General features: G+C 48.8%; 1 protein-coding gene across 1 annotated transcript; it reads right to left on the bottom strand.

Annotated features, from left to right (window-relative positions):
• Positions 1–15354: 15354 nt before the first annotated feature.
• Positions 15355–15657, bottom strand: LOC136495638 (uncharacterized). The gene has a single exon (XM_066491516.1). It carries the CDS (start codon positions 15655–15657, stop codon positions 15355–15357), a length of 303 nt encoding a protein of 100 aa, XP_066347613.1.
• Between the last annotated feature and the right edge of the window lie 6365 nt (positions 15658–22022).

The raw sequence follows: 22022 nt of genomic DNA, 5'->3' as shown, positions 1-22022 counted from the left end.
CTTATCACGGAGATGTGGTTTGGTTACACAATTAGATACAAAAGTGCTTGGTTTGGAATCCATTAAAACACTCTATGCAGCTAATTCTGATTTTAAAGAACCTTTCTCTCATTGCATTGCTGGAAAAGGCTAGGACAAGTATTATGTGCATGATGGTTTTTTATTTCGGACTAACAAACTATGCATTCTAGCCTGCTCGATTCGTCAAGTTCTTTTGCAGGAAGCACATGCTGGTGGCTTAGCTGGTCATTTTGGCATAAAAAAGACATTGGACATGCTCACTGATCATTTCTTTTGGCCACATATGCGACGTGATGTCCAGCGACATGTTGCACGCTGCATAATCTGCTTGAAAGCTAAGTCCCGCCTTAATCCCCATGGTCTTTATACTCCATTGCCAGTTCCGAATGTACCTTGGGAAGATATATCCATGGATTTTATTTTGGGGTTACCTCGGTCTCAGAGGGGGAGGGATTCTATCTTTGTTGTTGTTGACCGATTCTCTAAAATGGCACATTTTATTCCATGTCATAAGAACGACGATTCTTCACACGTTGCTGATTTGTTTTTCAGGGAGATCGTTCGTTTACATGGAGTACCAAGGACTATTATTTCAGATCGGGATACAAAATTTCTAAGCTATTTTTGGAAGACGTTATGGGCTAAACTTGGTACAAAGTTGTTATTTTCCACCACTTGTCATCCGCAAACCGATGGGCAAACTGAAGTTGTCAACCGTACCTTGTCCACCATGTTGCGTGCTGTGTTGAAAAAGAATTTGAAGCAATGGGAAGACTGCCTTCCACATGTTGAATTTGCTTATAACAGGGTAGTCCATTCCACAACAAACTTTTGTCCATTTGAAATTGTTTATGGGTTTAAACTGCATACTCCCATGGATCTTTTGCCTTTACCATTATAGGAACAAGTTAACTTGGATGCAGCAAAGAGATCAGATTTTCTCAAGAAGCTACATGATGAGACAAGAAGGAATATCGAGAAGAAATCAGCACAATATGCAAAGCAAGCGAACAAAGGTAAGAAGAAGGTTATATTCCAGCCCGGAGACCTCGTGTGGTTGCATCTATGCAAGGATCGATTTCCCCAACAGCGCAAGAGTAAGTTATCTCCTAGGGGTGATGGTCCATTCAAGGTTTTACATAAGATAAATGATAATGCTTACAAAATTGAGCTGCTACCTGAATATTCCAATGTGAGTACAACATTCAATGTCAAAGACTTGCTTCCATTTGTTGGTGAGCCTGAGTCGAGGACGACTCCTTCTCAAGAGGGCGAGGCTAATGAGGACATTCCTAGCATTCACTCATCTTCAAATGAAACTCCACTTTATAAAGCTGGTCCAATTACAAGAAGTAGAGCTAAACCATTGGAGAAGGAAATTCATTCTCAGGTGAACGCTAACCTTATGTTTAATAATCAGTTTATGTTGAATGAGCCTATGCTTTTGAGTTCTTGTTCCAATGTCCTTAGGAATGATGGAGTGTATGAACCAGCATGGGATGAAGATGGATTCAAGCCTCTGGACATTTGAACCAAGAAGCCTATGGTGTGCAAGAATAAAATGGTGGTTCATCACCTTTGCATGGAAATGAAACCAGAAGCTAGATGACTGATACATGGTATGAATTCCAAGCATCACTATGGATAGAATACAAGGAGTTAGATAGTGTTCTATATGTGGATGGAAGCGTCTTCAAGTCTACTTTCCAGCCCATCAAACGGCTCATTATTTGGACTTCCCAATAAAGAGTTATGCTCATTTTAGTAACTGCTATCAGACGCTCGAACCAGCCACGAAATCCACTGGTGCATGTGCATGCTGTCATTTACTCCAAGCTAAACGTCCCTATCCCTATATATATCTTGTATTAGACAATGAAAGGTCATATCTTGATTAGCTGAATTCAGAATACACAAACTCGTGGAGTTTTGTTTATGCGTGAGTCTTAAGAGGCTTGCAACACTTGTTCTTTCGATTCCTGAGGGAGTTGTAGAACGCTGAACTACGGTTCATCCAGTTCATGCCTTCACGTCTATAGGGCGTGATTGTGTGGGCTATTTTATCGGTATGTGGAAGGGTGATTGTCTCGGTAGTTCAGTCGTGTGGACAGCCTCGTGGTGCACTGCCTCTTCACCAGGTCACGCAGCGACAAGTTATCAAGTTCGCGGATCCTACGAGAAGATCGGGCCACAAAACTTGCTACACGTGTTGCATAGGCATGTGCGCATCAGTGTGGAACACGACGTGCAACGCCACCGCGCTCTGACCACCGCACCAACGCGCATGCGGACAGGCCTTGTTGGAGTGTCCCACCTAGCCTAGGTAGTCTCGCTAGATGCGCTTGGTCATTGTGGAGCTCGTGCGCTTCTTGCCAAGCCTTGTCATGGCCTGTAATGGTTGGCGTACCTCAGCGCAGCACTGCCATGCCGCCATGGCCGGCGATGAGGTAGCTCCAGTGCGTTCGCGCCGCCAACACGTCGCCGGAGAGCTCACCATCGGTGAGATAGCACCTGCCGGCCACCGTGCTCTGTTTTCAATTCACTAACATGCGGGGTCCGCTGACCAGTGGGTCCCAGGCGTCAGCGAGTTCAGTTTAGGGTTTTGCTCTTTATTTTCTAGATTTTTGCACTAAATTTGGAAAATCATAACTAGAGCTAGGAATGTCCAATTTTGGTGAACCAAAATTTGTTGGATTCCTCATGATGTGTCGTATTTTATAAAAATATGAAATGTACTGTTTATAGTATTTTTCATGGTGAATAAAATATAGCTAGATAAGTGCTTTTTGAATGTTTACAATTTTGTAAAATGTGTAACTTGAGCTAGGTATGTGATAAAATTGGGATTCTAATTTTGCTGGTCTTGTGTTGACGTGCTCTAGCTAGGAAAAATAATAAACTTCAAGTAAACTTGATTGAAATAGGATCTTTCTATTTATCTATTAACAAATGGTATTTTCTGAGGAACATTATAGGGATAAAATAAGTAACATATGGCCATGCAAATTTTTGTAAAGTATTATGGAACTATTATGAAGCTAAGAAAAATATACAATCTATTGTTTGACACTTTTCTATAGGGTTTACTATTTTTACTAAAATAAACCTTGCTAGCTTGTCATTTTTGTAGAGGATGTTATACATGTTCAAATGGTATGAAATTTTTACAGTAGTCTGTTGGGAGCACTTGGAGGCCACTGTAATTTTATGAGAATTTATTATGCACATTTATTATATGTTTGTTATTTCACTTAATTATCTAATTAAATTAATAAAGGCATGTAAATAAATAAATTGTGCTTGACCATGATGTTTTCTATGGTGCTTGTGATACATATGAACTGTTGATGTTAGTAGTAAGGCTCAGAAGCAATTGGTTTTATGCAACTAATTAGTTATTGCTTTATAATTCAAATAGATGGCTGCATGTATAGTTTTGGTTGAGCTGATAATTTCATGTTGATAATGGCCTTTTCTGAAAAACTTGTTAATAACAAAGTTGTAGATAACTTACTGATCTACCTTTTGTTAAATTTTCATAGTCATGTGCCTTAGGTTTTAAGAGTTTTGGTTGTTAGAATTTTGCTGTCCGAAATGTTAACTTTCTGGACAGATTTGAATAACTAAATTGTTTGACCTAGATAACTGTTGAATCACATTAAGGGTATTAAAAGAAAGTTGTAGACAATTTCATAAGATTTCTAGAATGTCCACAATCATAAGATTTTGATGGAAAGGTCAAACGGGTGCTGAGAGCTTGGATGCTGCTCAACTATGTGTTATGAGATGTGTGGTGTGTTCTATTGATTCGTCCCTTTAGCGGGGTGCCCTACCTTCCCTTTTATAGACCAAGGGGAAGCTAGGATTATAGATGGGAGAAAGAAAAAGAACCAGAGGCAAAGGTCCTTCGAAGGTGTTGGCTCTTCCTTTTCCACTAAGCGAGCCCTACTGACATGGCAGATGGTGCTAGGGATAGCTCCATGCTAGGCGTCTATCATTGATGATGACATGCTCTCACTTGATCAGCAAGTGGTTACATCCCATCCCACCCTAGTGGGTGGCGCGACGGACCTGGGTGTTGATCCACAACCCCACAGGGAGCGAACGGCATAGTGACTACATGTCCATCACTGTAGAGGACATGAGTCTCCTCTTGGACTATAGTGGTTGTCGTATGGTTCTGTCAGGATCCACGCCCGTGGGCCAATGGCGGGGCCCACAACACTGTAAAACAAATCTCGGCGCCCACAACATTGTTTGGGCTCTGACATGCCTAGAAGGGCCTTAAAGCACCCATCTTGTCATATCCTGATGGTACTTTCCTATAGGTGTGCAGGGTATGGTCCTCGATACTGTGGTTGACTTGAGTGCCCTGCCTTATCTACGCGTGTAGCTATGAAGGAGCAACGCACATATGTTGGGTGAGACGGAGTCTACCCCTAGACGTTGGGCAAGGCGGAGCTAGCCCTCGGATGTTGGGCGAGGCAGAGTCTACCCCCAGATGTCGAGCAAGGCAGAGCTAGCCCCCAGACATTGGGCAAGGCGGAGCTAGCCCCTAGACATCGGGCGAGGCAGAGCTAGCCCTCAAATGTCGAGCAAGGTGGAGCTAGCCCCTGAATGTCAGGCAAGGCGGACCCTGCACCCAGATGTCGGGCAAGGCGGAGCTAGCCCCCGAATATCAGGTGAGGTGGGGTCTGCCCCCAGATGTCGGGCGAGGCGGAGCCTGCCCTTAGACATTGGGCGAGGCGGGGTCCACCCCTAGATGTCGATGCGAGGCGGAGCTAGCCCTTGGACATTGGGCGAGGCGGAGTCTGCCCCTAGACATCGGTCGAGGAAGAGCCAGCCCTCGGACGTTGGGTGAGGCGGAGTCTGCCCCCAGATGTCGGGTGAGGTGGAGCCAACCTTTGGGGGATTAGATGAGATGGAGTTAACCCTCGATCGTTGGACAAGAGGTGTAGTCGCGTTCTTGCCTATTCAGAAGCATCAACGTTTGATCGTTATTAGTTCCTCCTCTTTGGGTACCCTAGTATTCAATCCCCGACAGTAGCCTCTGAGCCCCCGGGTGATTTGGATAGAATCGCTTAGGGGGTGATTTGATTTGCTAGAGGGTGCACGCAAGCGCACCCGATGAGTGTAGCCCCTGAGCCCCCCGATGATTCAGATAGAATCACCCAGGGGGGTGATTCGTCTTGCCTAGAGGGGGCACGCAAGCACACCCAATGGGTGTAGCCCCCAAGCCCCTGGGTGATTTGGACAAAATCGCTCGGGGGTGATTCGTCTGGCCAGAGGGTGCGCACGAGCGCACCCGTTAGGTGTAGCCCCCGAGCCCCTAGGTGATTTGAATAGAATCACCTGGGGGTGATTCAGACCCTTTGTGGGTATGGCTGTGAGATTTGATGGTTTATTGACCGGATAGCTTAAATGGGACCCCAGTATCCTATTCGCAAGAACCCATCCAGGGTTAGCCCAGCTGAGACTCAATCGTGGGCTGAGACTACCATGAAGCTGGTGCGCCTGAGTTTTGGCTGATCACGGGCCCATCCGTTGTCATAAGGATGCTTGGGGATGGTTGTCAAAACTGCTAATGGGCCAGCCCTCGAACTTCTAGGCCTAGCCAGGCCAAAGGAATGCCTTTTGATCTATATCTTTTTGCTGGTAAGAGTCTTGGTCCGCCTAGGGGGATGATCGTGTTGTGGTGATGGATCATGGCAGGCATGGAGATCTAGGCAGATGGTTGCCTTCCTCGCATCCGTCGCACCTATAACACCAAGGGGTTTGCCCCCACGATTTCATACTTTACCTCCTTGCCTTCGCATCTGCATCCTCCGCCGCCAATCACCCAATCTCCCTGTATCCGCATCTTAGCCACCGTTGAGTTCGCATCCACCCACCGTAATCATTCAATGGAGCCATGGTGCAAATCTGATATCACCCTCCAGTGCCTAGAGGGCCTCGTCTACCGTGGTCTTCTCTGCGCGTGGACCACCACCGAGGATTGGTGGTTGCTCGGCAATGAGGACATGCCATCACTGCCTGATGGCTATGTTGTGTCCTTCGCTCACTTCCACGAGTGAAGATTCGCCAGCCCCACCCACAAGTTCCTTCGGGTGTTGCTGCATTTCTACAAGGTGTAGCTGCAGCACCTTAATCCCAATGGAATCCAACATAATACAGCGCTCATTGCCCTATGTGAGGGGTTCCTAGGGATTAGTCCCTACTTCGACCTATGGCGGTACTTCTTCACCGTCACCCTCCTGAAGAAGTGAGAGAAGAATGAGGAGCTAAACGTGCTGATGGGATGCATCGGCATTCAACTACGCAACAACTGGGTCAACAAGTACCCTCTGATGCATCTGTCGACCTCCAACAAGGGCTAGCATTCGCATTGGTTCTACATCAAGAACGACGCAGCCGCCCCCTTGCTAGAGTTCATCGGGTGCCTCATCGAAGAGGTCCTAGAATTGTGGAGGAGGTGGGGAGTCCCGGAGAAAGACAAGAAGAAAATCTAGGACCACCTTGCCGCAATCTGAATTCTAAAGGAGAGGGGTGTGAAGGGGTCAGGGATCAATAGTGCCTACCACGCTTGGAGGGTGGCGCCATTGAAGAGACGTGCGCTTCCCCTGCACATGATGGCACTTGGGGCATCACTCAATGGGACGACGCTCACCGAGGGAGCACTCTCCCTGTCCGAAGTGGTGCAATGCATCAAGGAAGTGATGGAGCCTCCATGGGATGATGTCGGTGCCGTCCTTGATTTCATATATCTGGTGCGGGTGAATCCCCCGATGCGACCTGAACCAGTGTACATTATCTTCGTAAGTTTTCTTTCCTTGTGCCTCTTTTTTAATTGAACTCCCGACCTCTTGATGCTGATATAGAGATAGGGGGACCAACCAAAGAAGCTTGTCCTTATAGACCTTCTGGCTTTGCTGCCAAAGGATCTAGCCATGATGGCGGCCAACCATGTCATGGCCGAGCGGCAGCGGAAGGCGAAGGAGGACGAGAGGAGGTAGAAGTAGCAGAAGGTGTGTGCGTTGGAGCATAGGGAGGAAACCAATAATGATGAAGATGACGATGAGAAAGAAGAAGAAGAGGTGGCTACTGACACCAAGTGGGATGACCTGGAGAGCGAGGATACACTAATAGGTATCCACTCGTCCATGTAGGGACCCTTCCCATTTCATGTGGGAGGAGGTGAGTTCATAAGGATGGTGGAGGCAAGACGAACTGTCGGCCCATCCTTAGAACAAGTAGGGACGGGCAGATCAGCCACCATGCCCAAGGTGTTAGTGGAGGGGAGCGGCACTACCGCCGTGCCTCAAGAGTCAGCGGGGGCGGTAGGATCTGCCGCCGCGCTCAAGATGCTAGCAGGGGCGAGCCGATCTGCCGCTGCTGCCCGAGGTGCCAAGGGAGGGGGATGGCTCCGCTACCGCACCCCCAAGTACAAGGTAGGTGAACCCCTCATCCCATGAGCAGGGGGTGGGATCCAAACGGCCCCATCCTGAGGAGGTGAAGCAAGGACCTAGGGGTTAATCCCCCAAACATATCCTGCACCAAACGGCGCTGATGTAAGTCATTGACTTCTCTGCTTTTCTCTATTTTTAGCGTGACTCGTGCCTTCTATTTCCTGCAGCGTCCTAAGATGGGGCCACTCTTTGGTGCTGGCGCCCAAGAAGAGTCTCCCCATCTAGGTGAGATGTCGGCCAGTCGCACGCTCTTGCTCTTGCTTTGGGCGGGAGCGAAGCTGATGTCATAGCCTCATCTGTCGGTTAGGCGCTGCCCGTGGTGGTGCCTATGCCCTCAATGGGACAAATAGTCATTAGGGCTGAGGGAATGCCCTTAGAGGTCGTCGAGCAAACAGCGACAAAAGTGGTTCTACTGCCGATGTTGGAGAGGATGGAGCGGATGGAGCTGCCTCTCGCACTCATGGCGATGACCGCTGTGGGTGTGACACCACCGATCGAGGCCCCTTCGATGCAGATGGAGGCAGCAGTGACTGTGATGAGCCAGGCATAGCCGGACATAGCCACGGTGGTGCTCGAGGAAGCGGTGCAATCCGTGCCACCGGTGGCCTTGGTGATGGCGCCCGACGTGGGCCGAATGGAGGGGGACACGGCCGAAGGGTCCTTGGGCATTGTGGTGGTGGTAAAGAGGACCAGCGGGGGGTCATCCTTGGCCCTGACATTGGGGGGCAGCCATTTGCCTACGTGGGGTGAGTCGCTACTCTAGTGGACGGATCCACAAGACCCAACATTGATACTCTTCTCGCTCGACGATGCTACCGAAAGCATAGAGCGGGAGAGTATCAACGAAGGGATCTTAGCCATGCTGGAAGTCCTGAACTAGGCCAGGGGCATCCTATGCAACATCATCATCCCTACTGTCTAGATATCCACTTAACCTCTCCTCTCGCTTTCTTCTTTTCTTCGTGTATTTTTGTGTTTTGGCATTGATCTTCTTTCAGTCCCTTATTGCTCATAGTTAGGAGAAATCTTGGTTCCTCCATGAGCAAAAGGAGAAATGGGACCGCCTCACCTAAGAGTCCCTGGCTACGTGGGGATGTGAGTGCCTAGCTTGCTGTCGCCCAATAGAGGGTGGCTGAGCTGACTCCCCTAGCCGAGGAGGCGGCTGGTCTCCAGCAACAAGAGGCCGAGGCATGTTAGGACATCGAGGATGCCGAGAAGGCATTCCATGCTATCGGCAAGGGTGCAGTAGGATGAGGAGGAGGCCGCTAGGGTCCAAAAGCAGTGGGATGAGATGCTCTAGAGGGATGTTGAGGCCAGCTAGTGGGTCCTCGACCTCCTAGCCGAGGTGGAGAAAGAGTGGGAGCTCAAGCTGGGAGCCAAGGAGAGGTCCATGGCCCTGTAAGGGCAAGCCCTGACATCAAGGCGATAGCCTGGCTGCACAAGGAGCAAGATGAGCTATGCCAGACTGCAGAGAGACTCTGTTTAGAGTGCGATGTAGCTCGTGGGGAGCACGACTAGGCGCTGTAGGGGGGGCAGCTGCCTCTGGGCCAATCTTGGAACCATGGTAGCCTGAAGGCGAGAGGCTGAGAGCGTCTCCACCAGGCTGGTCATAGACCTTGCTGAGGCATGGGGGATCCTTTAGGCAGAGAGCGATGAGCATGATCTCCTACATGCTGCCATCGGGGTGGTCTTCGATGACCTAGAGGTGGCACGGCTGAACGGAACCAACTCGCTTATGGCTTGCGCTACCGTAGATATCACGGCATGGGTCCACTAGCTTGAGTGGGAAGCTCTTCACTCTAGGATTACCCAAGCCTTCACCATCGCCCGCTCCCACTACAGTGATAGTATCGACTTGGAGACAATGAGCCTTGGCTTCACACCTGGCTATTAAGCCTCCGAGCTAGATGAAATAGAGAAGGTGGTTGCTCCTATCATGCGGAACCTGGCGAACAAGGTTGAAGATATAGTTCTCCCCCAGATGGGGTAGTTAGTCAATTAGGCTGGATAAGCATTCTGTAACCCATGAACAAGTGTCGCTGCTTATATATCATGAAAACATTTTTGTGACTTTGTTTTATTTGATTTGTTTGATTGAACTTGTTTTTCTTCCCTTTTTTATGTGTGAAATGAAGGCTCTCGTATTCTGACCCCTCTGTTTGTTAAGACCGTAGGGCTCGAGGCATAAGAGGAAAAAACTTCGAATCATGCTGGTTCAACTAGGCATGCTTAGTTTATTTGTTTCTGCAAACTTTGCCACTAGGCTTAACGTGAGGAAGAGGTCTGACGCAGCGATTGTTTTAAGAAAAGGTGTATTTCTACCCTTATCAGCTCCCGAGTGAGATCCGACCCTTTGCCATTGCTAGGGTCAGATGTCACTAAAAATCATGGGGAGGATGGTGAGACTTAGGAGAACACATCTCTTGGATTTGCACGTACCCTCTCCCTAGGGTCTTAGCTATCTTTCTATGATTGTGCGTTCAGTCTCCTTGCAAGTCCGATCTTCCTAAGGCCCCTGCGCATGGTGGGGATTTGGTCAAGGGTTGGCTCATTCTTGTGACTATCGCCCCATCCATGGTTTTTGGAACTGGAGGGATGAGTTAATGCCACTTACCTTGATGGCTCAAGTGATGTGCTTAGCGAGCTCGCTAGTAGGCATGTTTGAACAAAAATATGATTCTATCACTTGTGATGGGATTGGCAAAAACCCTTGGGGGGTATTTCGTTGCTCCTTAACCTGCTTTCCAATAGATTCCCCCTCAATGGGGATTCTATGGGCTTGGCTAGAGGCTTAGGATCGAATGGGAAGGTTGAGATGGCCATGTCCACTTCTCAGTAGGACGGGCACAGGCTGCTGGGGCTCATCTACGTTTCCCCCCTAGCTCTTTGTTCAACACGAAGTGGCCTCGGGTCTTCCGTGAGCCGGCCATCGAACCTCGGCCTTTTGATCTAGGATCGGGCGGCTTGAGCCCCTGAGCCTCATGGGGTTTGGTAGGGGTCAACCATGATTCGTGCATCACCCCATCCCCAGTTTGCGCAACTAGAGGGGCTGAGCTAACGACACTTGCCTTGATGGCTCGAGTGTCATGCTCGGTGAGCTCATTGATGGGCATGTTCAAGTGGAATCTGGGTCTATCATCCACTGACAGGGTCGATAGAGCCCTCATGTGGCATTCCACTATTTCTTCACCTCATCCCTCGGCAGATGCCCATGCCATTTGATAGGCTCGGGTGGCCCATTGGACTCTCCTCGATTGAAATTCTATGGGTTTGGCTCAAGGTTAGAATTGAATGAGAAAGGTCAAGATGTCCCTGTCCGCTTCTGAGCAGGGTCAGGAAAGGCCGCTGGGGCTCATCTCGGTTTTTCTCCCCTAGCTCTATTTGATGCAAGGCAGCCTCAAGCCCTTCGTGGGCTGGCCTTCGAACCTCGTTCTATCACTGTTCATATCGAATGAGACGAGTACCGCTTCGTGACACGACATGAAGTATTGTGATGTGGCAATCACATGTGCAATGCTTGGATGTACAAGATGATTGAATGGACAAATGTATAAATGATCATGGAGAAATAGCGAGGGTCGGTAACGTTACCTCGATGGCATGAGTGACAGGTTCTGGGAGCTCTTACTAGATATGTCCATGTGCGGTTTGGGTCTAACATTCATGATAGGGCCAGTGTAACCTACACGAGTGTCCCAATTTTTTGTTTCCATCTCTCGGCAGTGATCCGAGCCGTTCGATCAGCTTGGGCCACCTGACAGCTTCTTCTTGATGGAAATTCCGCAAGTAGGCCCCTCCAAACCCTCCCCGAGAAGGTGGATGCTAAAGCTTGGAGCGTGGGGACAAAGACTTCAATCATGCTAGTGAAAAAAACGTCGTAGCCATCGGGGCGTAGGGTTCTAGTGGTTCAACCAGTTTCACTCAAAGTCTATGTCTGCATGTCATGCCTTCAATTTTTAAATGTAAGGATGGGTCGGGCAAGAGAATTGTCTAGCGAGTAGACACTCTTGCTAGCCCCTGAGCAATGTCTAACCCCCTGCCGTTGCTAGGGTCGGAGGCTCGGTAGCGAATTTAATATGTAATGTAAGTAAGTAAAGGTGCTTATCTCTTGGCGGTGGTTTTGAGCCGTTCAATCGACCTGTTTCTTGGTAGTGGTCAAGCCATCCGGTCAACTTGTGTTTCCTGTTGAGACAAGATTTTCCTATAGGAGTAGAGGACGAGAGTATCTCGCACAAGAATTTAGTTGGGCAGATAAGCTAAGCGACGAACTTGTGCAAAAATGGACAAGTTCTCAAATTTCATTATAGCAAATAGCTTTTTAGCTCCCCCCTTTCTATAGAAGGGTTTAGTGTGTTTTGACCCTTTTCGGTGGTTTAAGGCCATAAAAGCTCAGAGTGTGGGTGAGATAGTTTTGATCACGCTAGTGAGCAAAGGCGCCATAGTTGCTAGGGGCATAGGTTTCTCATAGTTCGACCAGTTATACTCAGAGCTTTTTCCCAAAAACCTAGCTCTTAGGCATTAACGTGAGAAAGGGAGGCTAGCATAGAGAATGTTTGCAAGGTAAATACACTCATATCAGCCCTCGGGTGAGACCTGACCCATCGCCATTTGTAGGGGTTGGATGTCACAAAGGTTAGGGGATTTCGATAATGAAACAGATAAGAGAAAGTATGCATTTATTTAGGGGTAAAAACAACGTAGCTGCTCAATGTTCTAGGCATTGGTGAAGACCTCGCCGTCGATGGTTTTCAGCTTGTAGGCGTCTGGCCAGAGTACCTCCATGACAACGTATGGTCCCTCCCATGATAGGGAGAGCTTGTGGTGGTCCTTGTTGCTCTGTACGAGGCAGAGGACCAAGGTCCCTAACGTTGAAGTCTTAGCCCCACACCTGTCGGTTGTGGTACCATCGCAATGCCTACTAGTACTTGGTCGAGTGGAAGAGGGCAACATCACAAGCTTCGTCCAGCTAGTCCATGGCGTCCTCGTGGGATGCCTCGGCTCCCTATTCATCATACGCCCTGATCCTTAGGTGCTCCATAGTCGAGGTCAGTTGGGAGGACAGGCCTTGGAACCATAGACCATGAAGAAGGGTGTGTAGCCGGTGGCTCGATTGTGGGTTGTCCTCAGGCTCTAGAGTACTGAAGGAAGTTTGGTGACCCAGCATGCGCTGAATTTGTTCAACCGGTTGAAGATTCTGGGTTTGAGGCCTTGTAGGACCATGTCGTTCACGCGTTCCACCTGCCCGTTCATTCGGGGGTGTGCTATGGAGGCCCAGTCGATGCGGATGTGATGTTCATCACAAAATTAGAGGAACTTCTTGCTAGTGAACTATGTGCCATTGTCTATGATGATGGAGTTTGGGACTCCAAAGTGATGGACGATGTCAAGGAAGAACAGCATGGCCTGCTCAGATTTGATCACATAGATCGACCAAGCTTCTATCCATTTTGTAAACTTGTCAATGGTGACAAGGAAGTGGGTGTAGCCCTCGAGCACCTTTTTGAGTGGTCCAACTAGATCAAGTCCCCATTCTACGAATGGCCAGGTGATGGGGATCCTCTAGAGTGCTTGGGCCGGTAGGTGAGTATGTCGAGCATAGTATTGGTGCCCTTCATAGGTGCGTATGATTTGCTCAGCATCGGCTACCATGGTAGGCTAGTAGAAGCCCTGTCAAAATGTGTTTCCAACCAGGGTCTAGGGCTCGGCATGGTGACCACAGACCCCACCGTGGATATCGCTCAGCAAATGCTTCCCCTATTAGAAGGGGATGTAGCGCTATAGGATCCTGGTGTGGCCTCGCTTGTAGCGCTCACCCTCCATAAGAATAAAAGATTTGGCGCGATGTGCGAGCCATCGGGCCTCCGTCCTATCTGTCGGTGGTGTGTCATGGAGGAGGCAGTCAAGGTAGAGCTTTCTCTAGTTGACCAAAGGGTCGGCCTCTATCACTGGATCCTCTTCGAGCTACATGACTTTGGAGCCAGATGTAGCTGATGGTCATTCAGCCCCTAGGCCAGGATTAGACGAACCATCACCACCCTGTCCTGACTCCTCATAGCAAACCTAGGGCTTGTGCTAGTCATTGGCGAAGACGCATGTTGGTATTGGCTCTCGGCTGGACGCAGCTTTCGTGAGTGCATTAGATGCCTCGTTGAGTCACCTCAAGATGTGATTTCTTGGTAGTATGCAGTCATCTTGACATCATGGTAGTTTGACTCCTTCATGACCTGGTCGACGTCCAACTAGGAATCTCTTCGAACATCAAGGCATCAGATGCCCAGCTCGATGGCAATGTGTAGGCCATTGATGAGAGCCTCATATTCGGCCATATTGTTAGAGGAGGGGAAATGGAGACAGACCACATACCTCATGCGTACCCCGAGGGGTGACATGAAGACCAGACTCACGCCAGCACCCTTCTTCATCAACGATCCATTGAAAGTACATTGTCTAGTACTCTTGATCGATGACTGCTAGTGGCATTTGGACCTCAGTCCATTCTGTGATGAAATCAGCCAACACTTGGGACTTGATGGCTATCTGGGAGGCATATGTAATGCCCTACCCCATCAGCTCAAGCACCCATTTCGCGGTTCTTCCCATGGCAGTCCTAGTTTTGGATGACCTCACCGAGGGAGAAGGATGCACTGACCATCACTAGATGTGACTCAAAGTAGTGGCATAGCTTCCTCAGGGTGATGAGGACAACGTACAGAAGCTTCTAGATTTGGGGGTAGCGAGTCTTCGAGTTGGATAGGACCTCACTGATGAAGTACACAGGGTGGTATACTTTGAGGGCATGCCCCTCTTCCTCCCGCTCCACTACCAGGGCGGCGCTGACCACTTGTGTGGTGGCCACAATGTAGAGCAGAAGGTGTCCTCCCTCGGTGGGACGAATGAGGATTGGGGCCTTTGTCAGGAGCTGTTTAACCATGTCAAGTGCTTCCTGGGCCTCGGACGTCCACTCGAAGTGATCGGTCTTCTTCAGAAGTTAATAAAGGGGGAGACCTCATTCGTCGAGGCGTGAGGTGAAGCGGCTGAGTGTGGCGAGGCACCCTATAACTCATTGTACCCCCTTTATATTCTAAATTAGACCCATCCTTGTGATAGCTGAGATATTTTTTGGGTTGGCCTCAATGCCACGCTCAGAGACAATGAAACTAAGTAGCATGTTCCTCGGGATCCCAAAAACGCACTTCTCGGGATTGAGTTTGATGTCGTTTGCTTGGAGAGATCAGCTATGAGGTGGTCGGCCTATTTGGATTTGACCACAATGTCGTCCACATAGACCTCAATGGTCCACCCGATGAGGTCCCCAAAACACTTAAGCATACAATGCTGGTATGTAGCCCCAGCGTTCTTTAGACCAAACAACATTGTGACGTAGCAAAACGATCTTTAGGGGGTGATCAACGATGTCACGAGCTGGTCGAACTCTTTCATCGCAATTTGATGGTACCCAGAGTATGCATCAAGGAAGCAGAGGGTTTTACACCCTGAGGTAGAATCAACTATTTGGTCTATGCACGGCAAAGGAAATGGATCCTTTGGGCATGCTTTGTTGAGACCCATATAGTCAACACACATCCTCCATTTCCCACTGTTTTTTTATACAAGAATGGGATTGGCCAACCACTCTAGGTAGTGCACTTCCTTGATGAATTCGGTTGCCAAAAGCTTTGTGATCTCTTCACCGATGGTCCTATGTTTTCCCTCATCGAAGCAACACAAACGCTATTTCACTGGCTTGGAGCCTGAATGGACCTTCAAGGTGTGCTCGGTGACTTCCCTTTGGGATGCCTGGCATGTTTGAGGGTTTCCACGCAAAGATGTCTTTGTTGGCGCAGAAGAAGTCGACAAGCGTGTTTTCCTATTTAAAGGAAAGTGCGGTGCCAATGTGCACCACCTTGTCGTTAGGGCTGCCAGGATCTATGAGGACCTCTTTAGAGCCCTCCGTAGGCTCAAAAGACCTGGTTGACTTTTTAGGGTCGTGCGCTTCTTTGGTGACCTCCTTCTTGATGGCGGCGAGCTCTCTAGAGGCGACGATTGCTGCGGCGTGACCACAGCACTCGACCTCGTACTCATAGGCATGCTGGAAGGAGGTGCCAATGGTGATGACCCCGCCAGGGCCTAGTATCTTTAGCTTGAGGTAGGTATAGTTGGGGACGGCCATAAACTTCACGTAGCATGGACGTCCTAGGATGGCATGGTAGGTCTCGGGGAACCCGACCACCTCGAAGGTGAGGGTTTTCATCCTATAATTGGATGGATCCCTGAAGGTAATGGGCAGATCAATCTGCCCAAGTGGCATGGCTTGCTTTCCGAGCACAATGCTCTAGAAAGGTGCTCCAATTGGGCGGACGCATGTCCAGTCGATGCCCATTTCATCAAGCGTCTTGGCATACATGATGTTAGGGCTGCTTCCTCCATCCATCAGTATTTTGGTGAGCAACTTTGTGCTGACGATTAGGTCAACCATGAGCGGATATCTCCTTGGATGTGGGATGCTCTCTGGGTGGTCGATCTGATCAAAGGTTATGGCAGACGCTAACCACTAGAGGAAGGCAGGTGTGGTCGGTTCAGTTGTATAGACTTCATGGCGCGTGACCTTCTGACGGCGTTTGGAGTCATAGGCCGCTGATCCTCTGAAGATCATGAGGCAACCGTCTAGTGTTGGAAAGCCACCATCCTTCCCCTCGATGTCATCCATGGTGGGGTCAAGGTCCTTCCCATGCTCCCCTTTGTTGGAGCCTCTAGACAAGAACCACCTCATTAGGTTGTAGCCCTTGTATAGATGCTTAACCGAGAAGGCATGGTTCGGGCATGGCCCCTCGAGTAATTTTTTGAAATGGTTCAGAGTGCCCTCCATGGTCTTCTGACTACCCTTGCAATCAGCAGCTGGCCACAAGCGAGTCCTCATGTCATTGCTTCTTGTTCTTCCTTTTAGCAGAACGATTGGAGGCACCTTTGCCAGCACCCTCATCCTGCCTTGCCTTGCCATCGAGATGATCAAAGATCACTCTGACCGCTTCTTCTCCTGAGACATGGCTGGTGGCAATGTCTAGGAGTTCCTTGGTGGTTCATGGGCCCTTGTGACCCAGCTTATGAACCAGAGACTCACAGGTAGTCCTAGATAGGAAAGCTCCTATAACGTCGATGTCAGCGATGTTAGGTAGCTCATTGCACTACCGAGAGAAGCACCGGATGTACCCATGGAGGGTTTCACCGGCCTTCTATCAGTAGTTTTTGAGGTCCCATGGGTTCCTAGGGCGCTTGTATGTGCCCTAGAGGTTCCCCACAAAGATCTCCTTCAGGTCCGCCCAACTCTGGATTCTGTTGGACAGTAGGTGTTCCAACCACGCTCATGCCCAATCAGCCAAGAATAGTGGAAAGTTGCGGATAATGAAGTCATCATTATCTGCACCACCAGCTTGGTAGGCAAGCCGATAGTCTTCGAGCCATAGTCTAGGTTTTGTTTCCCTAGAGTACTTCAGGATATTGGTTGGTGGTTAGTACCTTAGCGGGAAAGCAGCGTTGAGGATGTGACGGCCGAAGGCCTAAGGCCTTGGCAGGCTAGGACTCAAGCTTCAGTCCTCACCACTGTCATAGCGTCCACCATGTTGAGGGTGATAACTATGTCTGGCTCCCTCTCTTGGGTCATCGTAGGCGCGTCTGTAGGCATCGTGGGTGTTGCATGCATCGTGGTTGTGGCCAAGATGCTAATGCACCAGGACTATGGTGTGCTTGCCTACTTCCTTGTGGTTCTAGGTGGACCGATGCGTCCCTATTAGGGCATTCTGAGAGCATGCACTGGCTAGCGTCGAGCTAATGTCATCGAGATAATGAGCTATTAGCCTGCTGTGTTGCCGTATGCTTGAGCAACGTACGAATCTCCTAGGTGGGCCTAACAATCCTCGGGCGTCGTGGCCTCTAGAAGGCCATGGAGCAAGGCCACCATGGCCATGATGTTCTGGCTTGCCCGGGTAAAGCAAGGGAGGGCTCCATCATTCGTGATGGAGCATGCGCGCCCACCATCTCCACGGTGCTCTATCTCCTAGTCGAGCTCCGCACACTCCTGCTCAAGCTAGAGTCATGCTTCCTCGATCTCTCGGTGTTTGGCTTTCAGCTACTCCACCTGCTTGCATGGTGGGGCCGCTAGCTCCCTGTTGGCCTCATTGCTGAGGTCGTTTATTGGAGTAGCCTCCCCCTCATGAACACTTTCGATGTGCCCCTTAGGGGTACCTACCATGAAGCATTCATGAGAGGGGTGATGGCTTCCCCTACTAGAGTCAGAGCCAGAGGGCGAACCTGGCTCCTCTGCTAGGAGGTCATGGAAGGATTCCGTGATGTGTTTGATCACCCCCATAAACTTGTTGTTCATGGGGGATGGGATCATGTGCTGTGCCACAAGGTGGCTAGTGGTCGCCATGGCTTTGCAGAGACTGAATAGAAGCACTGTTAGGGCGCTCCATGTGGGGTGTTCTAGAGAGAGGGTGAGGCGGTGCGGGTCCTCCTTTGATGACTAGGGTCCCAGGGAGACACCGAGCTAGTGCTCAAGCCTCCCGTAGTTGAGGCCAATGGAGGGGAGAGGTTGGACAGCGGCATGAGCCAATGCCAACTCTCCTCCCACAGTGACGATGAAGTCCATGTCACTGAAGCGCATGTGTGTGCCTAGGACCTAGCTAATTCTGTGGCTAGCCATTCATGGCATGATGTTAATGTCGAAACGCGCAAAGGTTCCCTACCAGACTCACCAACTATCGGTGTTTCGAGTAAATGCCAATGAGTAAATTTGTATTTATTGCACGTTGGACCTGGATGGTGTACAAAAAGACACAAGATTTATACCGGTTTGTGCATAATGTCCCTACGTCCAATTTACGACTGCTGCTCATGTTATTAGCACTAAAAGGTTCATAGTAGGGGTTACAAACAGGCGAGAGAGGGACAGGTCCCAAGTCTCTGATGGAATGGTCGAACGGGTGTTGAGAGCTTGGATGCTTCTCAGTTGTGTGTAATGTGATGCGTGGTGTGTTCTATTGATCCATCCCTTTAGTGGGGTGCCCTGCCTTCCCTTTTATAGACCAAGGGGAAGCAGGGATTATAGATGGGAGAAAGAAAAAGAACCAAAGGCAAATGTCCTTCGAAGGTGTTTGGTCTTCCTTTTCTAATGAGCGAGCCCTGCTGACATGGCAGATGGTGCTAGGGATAGCTCCATGTTGGGCATCTATCATTGATGATGCCACTGGTCTGACTTGATCAGCAAGTGGTTACGTCCCATCCTGCCATGGCAAGTGGCGCAATGGATCGGGTTGTTGATCTACAACCCCTCGAGGAGCAGATGGCATAGTGACTGCATGTCCATCACTATAGAGGATGTGAGTCTCCTCTTAGGACCATTGTGGTTGTCATGTGGTTCCATTAGGGTCTACGCCCGAGGGCCAACGATGGCGCCCACAACACTATAAAATAAATGTTGGCACCCACAACACTGTTCGGGCTCTTACTTGCCTAGAAGGGCCTTAAAGTGCCCATCTTATCATATCCTGATGGTACTTTCCTATAGGCGTGCAGGGTATGGTCCTCAATACTGTGGTTGACTTGAGTGCCCTGCCTTATCTGCACATGTAGCTATGAAGGAGCAGCGCACAGATGTCAGGCGAGGCAGAGTCTACACCCAGATGTCGAGCGAGGCGGAGCCAGCCTCTAGATGTCGGGCGAGGTGGAGTCTTCCTAAGACATCGGGCGAGGCGAAGCTAGCCCCCGAATGTCGGGCGAGGTGGATCCTGACCCCAGACGTTGGGTGAAGTGGAGCTAGCCCTCAGATGTTGGGCGAGGCAGGGTCTGCCCCTAGATATTGGGTGAGCCGAAGCCTACCCTCAGACATCGAGCGAGATAGGGTGTGCCCCCAGACGTCAGGCGAGGTGGAGCTAGCCCACAAACATCGGGTGAGGCAGAGTCCACCCCTAGATGTCAGGCGAGGCAGAGCCAGCCCCTAGGCGTCGGGTGAGACAGAGTCTACCCCTAGATGTTGGGCAAGGCAGAGCCAACCTTTGGGGGTCGAACGAGATGGAGTTAACCCTCGGTTGTTGGACAAGAGGTGTAGTCGTGTTCATGCCTATTCGGAAGCATCAACGTTTGATGGTTATTAGTTCCTCCTCTTTGGGTACCCTAGTATTTGGCCCTCGATAAGACTCCTCAAGCTATAGCTCCAGGAGAAGAGGAGCAGACTCCCGAAGAGCTCCTTGAGTTCCCAGATCACTGACCCACTTCTTTCCTCAAAGGCAAGCCCCGGAGCATTCTAAGTCTCCCATGTTTTACAAAATACTACTTGAGTCCTTTATATTTGATGCATTAGGTTATAAGAGTTGATAGAAAACAATTGAAGCATGGAACTACCTTGTCTAGATATATACACCTTTAACCCTAAGTAGGTCTAGGATCGAATATATGCTTAGCCATACTTAAACCGGTAGAAGTCGGGTGATTTCCTATCACCTGCGATATATAGGTGGATACCGAGGCACGGTTGGCTATATTTGCTATCATGGAAAATAACCATGGGGTAATGTAAATGGAGGCAGGGTGGAGTCTATGTGTAGGTTGACTCATATGATTCCATCTGTGCCAATTAAGGACCGTACTGTTGTTGGCACTTCTGACAAGATTGAACACATGCCTATCACTTAGCTGGCCGGATAACTCGTTCTGACTGCGAAGCCATGTAGCTCAACTTAGGGCGGGCCCTATTCTGTAAAAGTGTGCATTCTAGATGGTAGTAAGGATGTGAGAGAAGCTAGCCTTGAGTCCAAGGGTAGGGTAGTCCTGATCATCCTGGCAGCGGGTTGTCCCTGATTGTGCGGCGCTGGTCGAACCCATGAAATGTGTACCTAAGTTGTACCAAAGGTGGCCTAAGGTGACCGTTGATCTGGTCTGCCTAGTTTTGTATTAGGAATAAATTCCCAGCTGGTAGAAATCGATTTGAATCGCCGTCTCTCCTGGATAGTGAGAAACTTGGCTAGCCCCAACATCATAGTAATTGTATTATGGAATGTGATGGTTCGGATAAACATGGAATTACTACACCTGCTATGGTTACTATTGTATGTTATCAAATGATATACCACATGTTTGGCATAGGGTAGTTGCTAATCTAGAGATGAATAGCTATAATTAACTTGATGACTGAACTATAATTGTATAACTGAGTTAATTGCTTTTTATGCAAAATAGCAACCTCCACTTACAAAGCCTTGCATAATCCTTGGAGTCAATTTATTTCTGGTTTATGATGGGTAAGTCTAGCTGAGTACTTTCTCATACTCAGGGTCTCATTCCCATTGTTGTAGATGGTATAGTTAATCGAGACCCATCATGGTACTTGATGGACTACTAGGTTTATATGGGCTCAAGTATGATAGTGCGACTGCTTATGGGCTGCCATTGTACTTGTGCTCTTATAAATTGTTCAGTTATGCAATAGCTGGCATCAGAGCAAGGTTCAACATTAATTGCCACACGTGTATTTAAAACAAAGGTTTTTGTTTTCCAAAACTAGTTTCTAGCAACTAATAGCTATATATATAGGTGTTTGAAACCCAAAGTTGAAAAATAAAGTGTGACAGTGATCACTTCCTTTATGCCCAATTAAGGACTTATGTGGCTAATTGAGTACTAACTTGGGGGTTTTCCTTTTCGTCATCCATACAGCGTGCTATTGTATGGATGCCATTCACTTAAGTGGTAATATATGGATCAAATGCCTCTACGCCAAGTAAGAAGGTAAGTTGATGAGTGACATGACCGCAAGAAGTGAGTGTGCGGTCGGAGAGAGCTAGCTTTGATATGGCTATGTATGCATGCTTGCATGTGTGTATGGTGCATATTTAATTGTCATCAGGTAGCTTTGATACGGAAGTATATGTATGGGTATACATATATGGAAGTATTTAGTTTCAACCTAGAGCCTAGATTCGCATTCTGCATATATAATTGTGGGGTTGGGCTAAAATGAAATTCTTATGCAGATACACTAATAGCAAAACGTGTAGCCCGACTAGCTACGCTATATATGAGAGAACGTATGTATGCCACCATGTATGTCATTACAAATAATTTTTCCTAAGTTTGGAAGGACGTACAGAATGTGCATGCATCATGCTAAATCATTATTCAATATTTGCATTGTTCCTCCCCTTATAAATCTCTTACTCGGTTATGTAACTCTTATCCATTATGACTTTGTCTCATGAGACTTGCACATGTTGTTGGTATAGATGGCAACACCGACTGGAAGTGAGAGTTTCCTGTTGATGTTCAGAACTCCTGCCCTGCTTTGGAGAGTCTTGCACTATGCGGGGTATTACGAATCGCCCCTCTATTACTGGAATGAAGTATACCTAGAGGGACAACCATGGTATGAAGTACGGCTGACCATACTAGCTCGTACCCAAGCACCATTCTGGTAGGAATGGAAGGCAGAATCTGAAGGAAGAACTCCTTGGGAGGCTGCCCAAGTAGTAGCCTTTGAGGTACTAA

The sequence above is a fragment of the Miscanthus floridulus genome, chromosome 12 (genome assembly GCF_019320115.1).
Source record: "Miscanthus floridulus cultivar M001 chromosome 12, ASM1932011v1, whole genome shotgun sequence".
In the NCBI taxonomy this organism is placed as follows: Eukaryota; Viridiplantae; Streptophyta; class Magnoliopsida; order Poales; family Poaceae; genus Miscanthus; species Miscanthus floridulus.
This window is presented reverse-complemented; position numbering and strand designations above follow the sequence as displayed.

Coding starts and splice junctions, on each gene's coding strand:
- LOC136495638 (XM_066491516.1), bottom strand. CDS start 15,657: ATGGCCGTCCCCAACTATACCTACCTCAAGCTAAAGATACTAGGCCCT.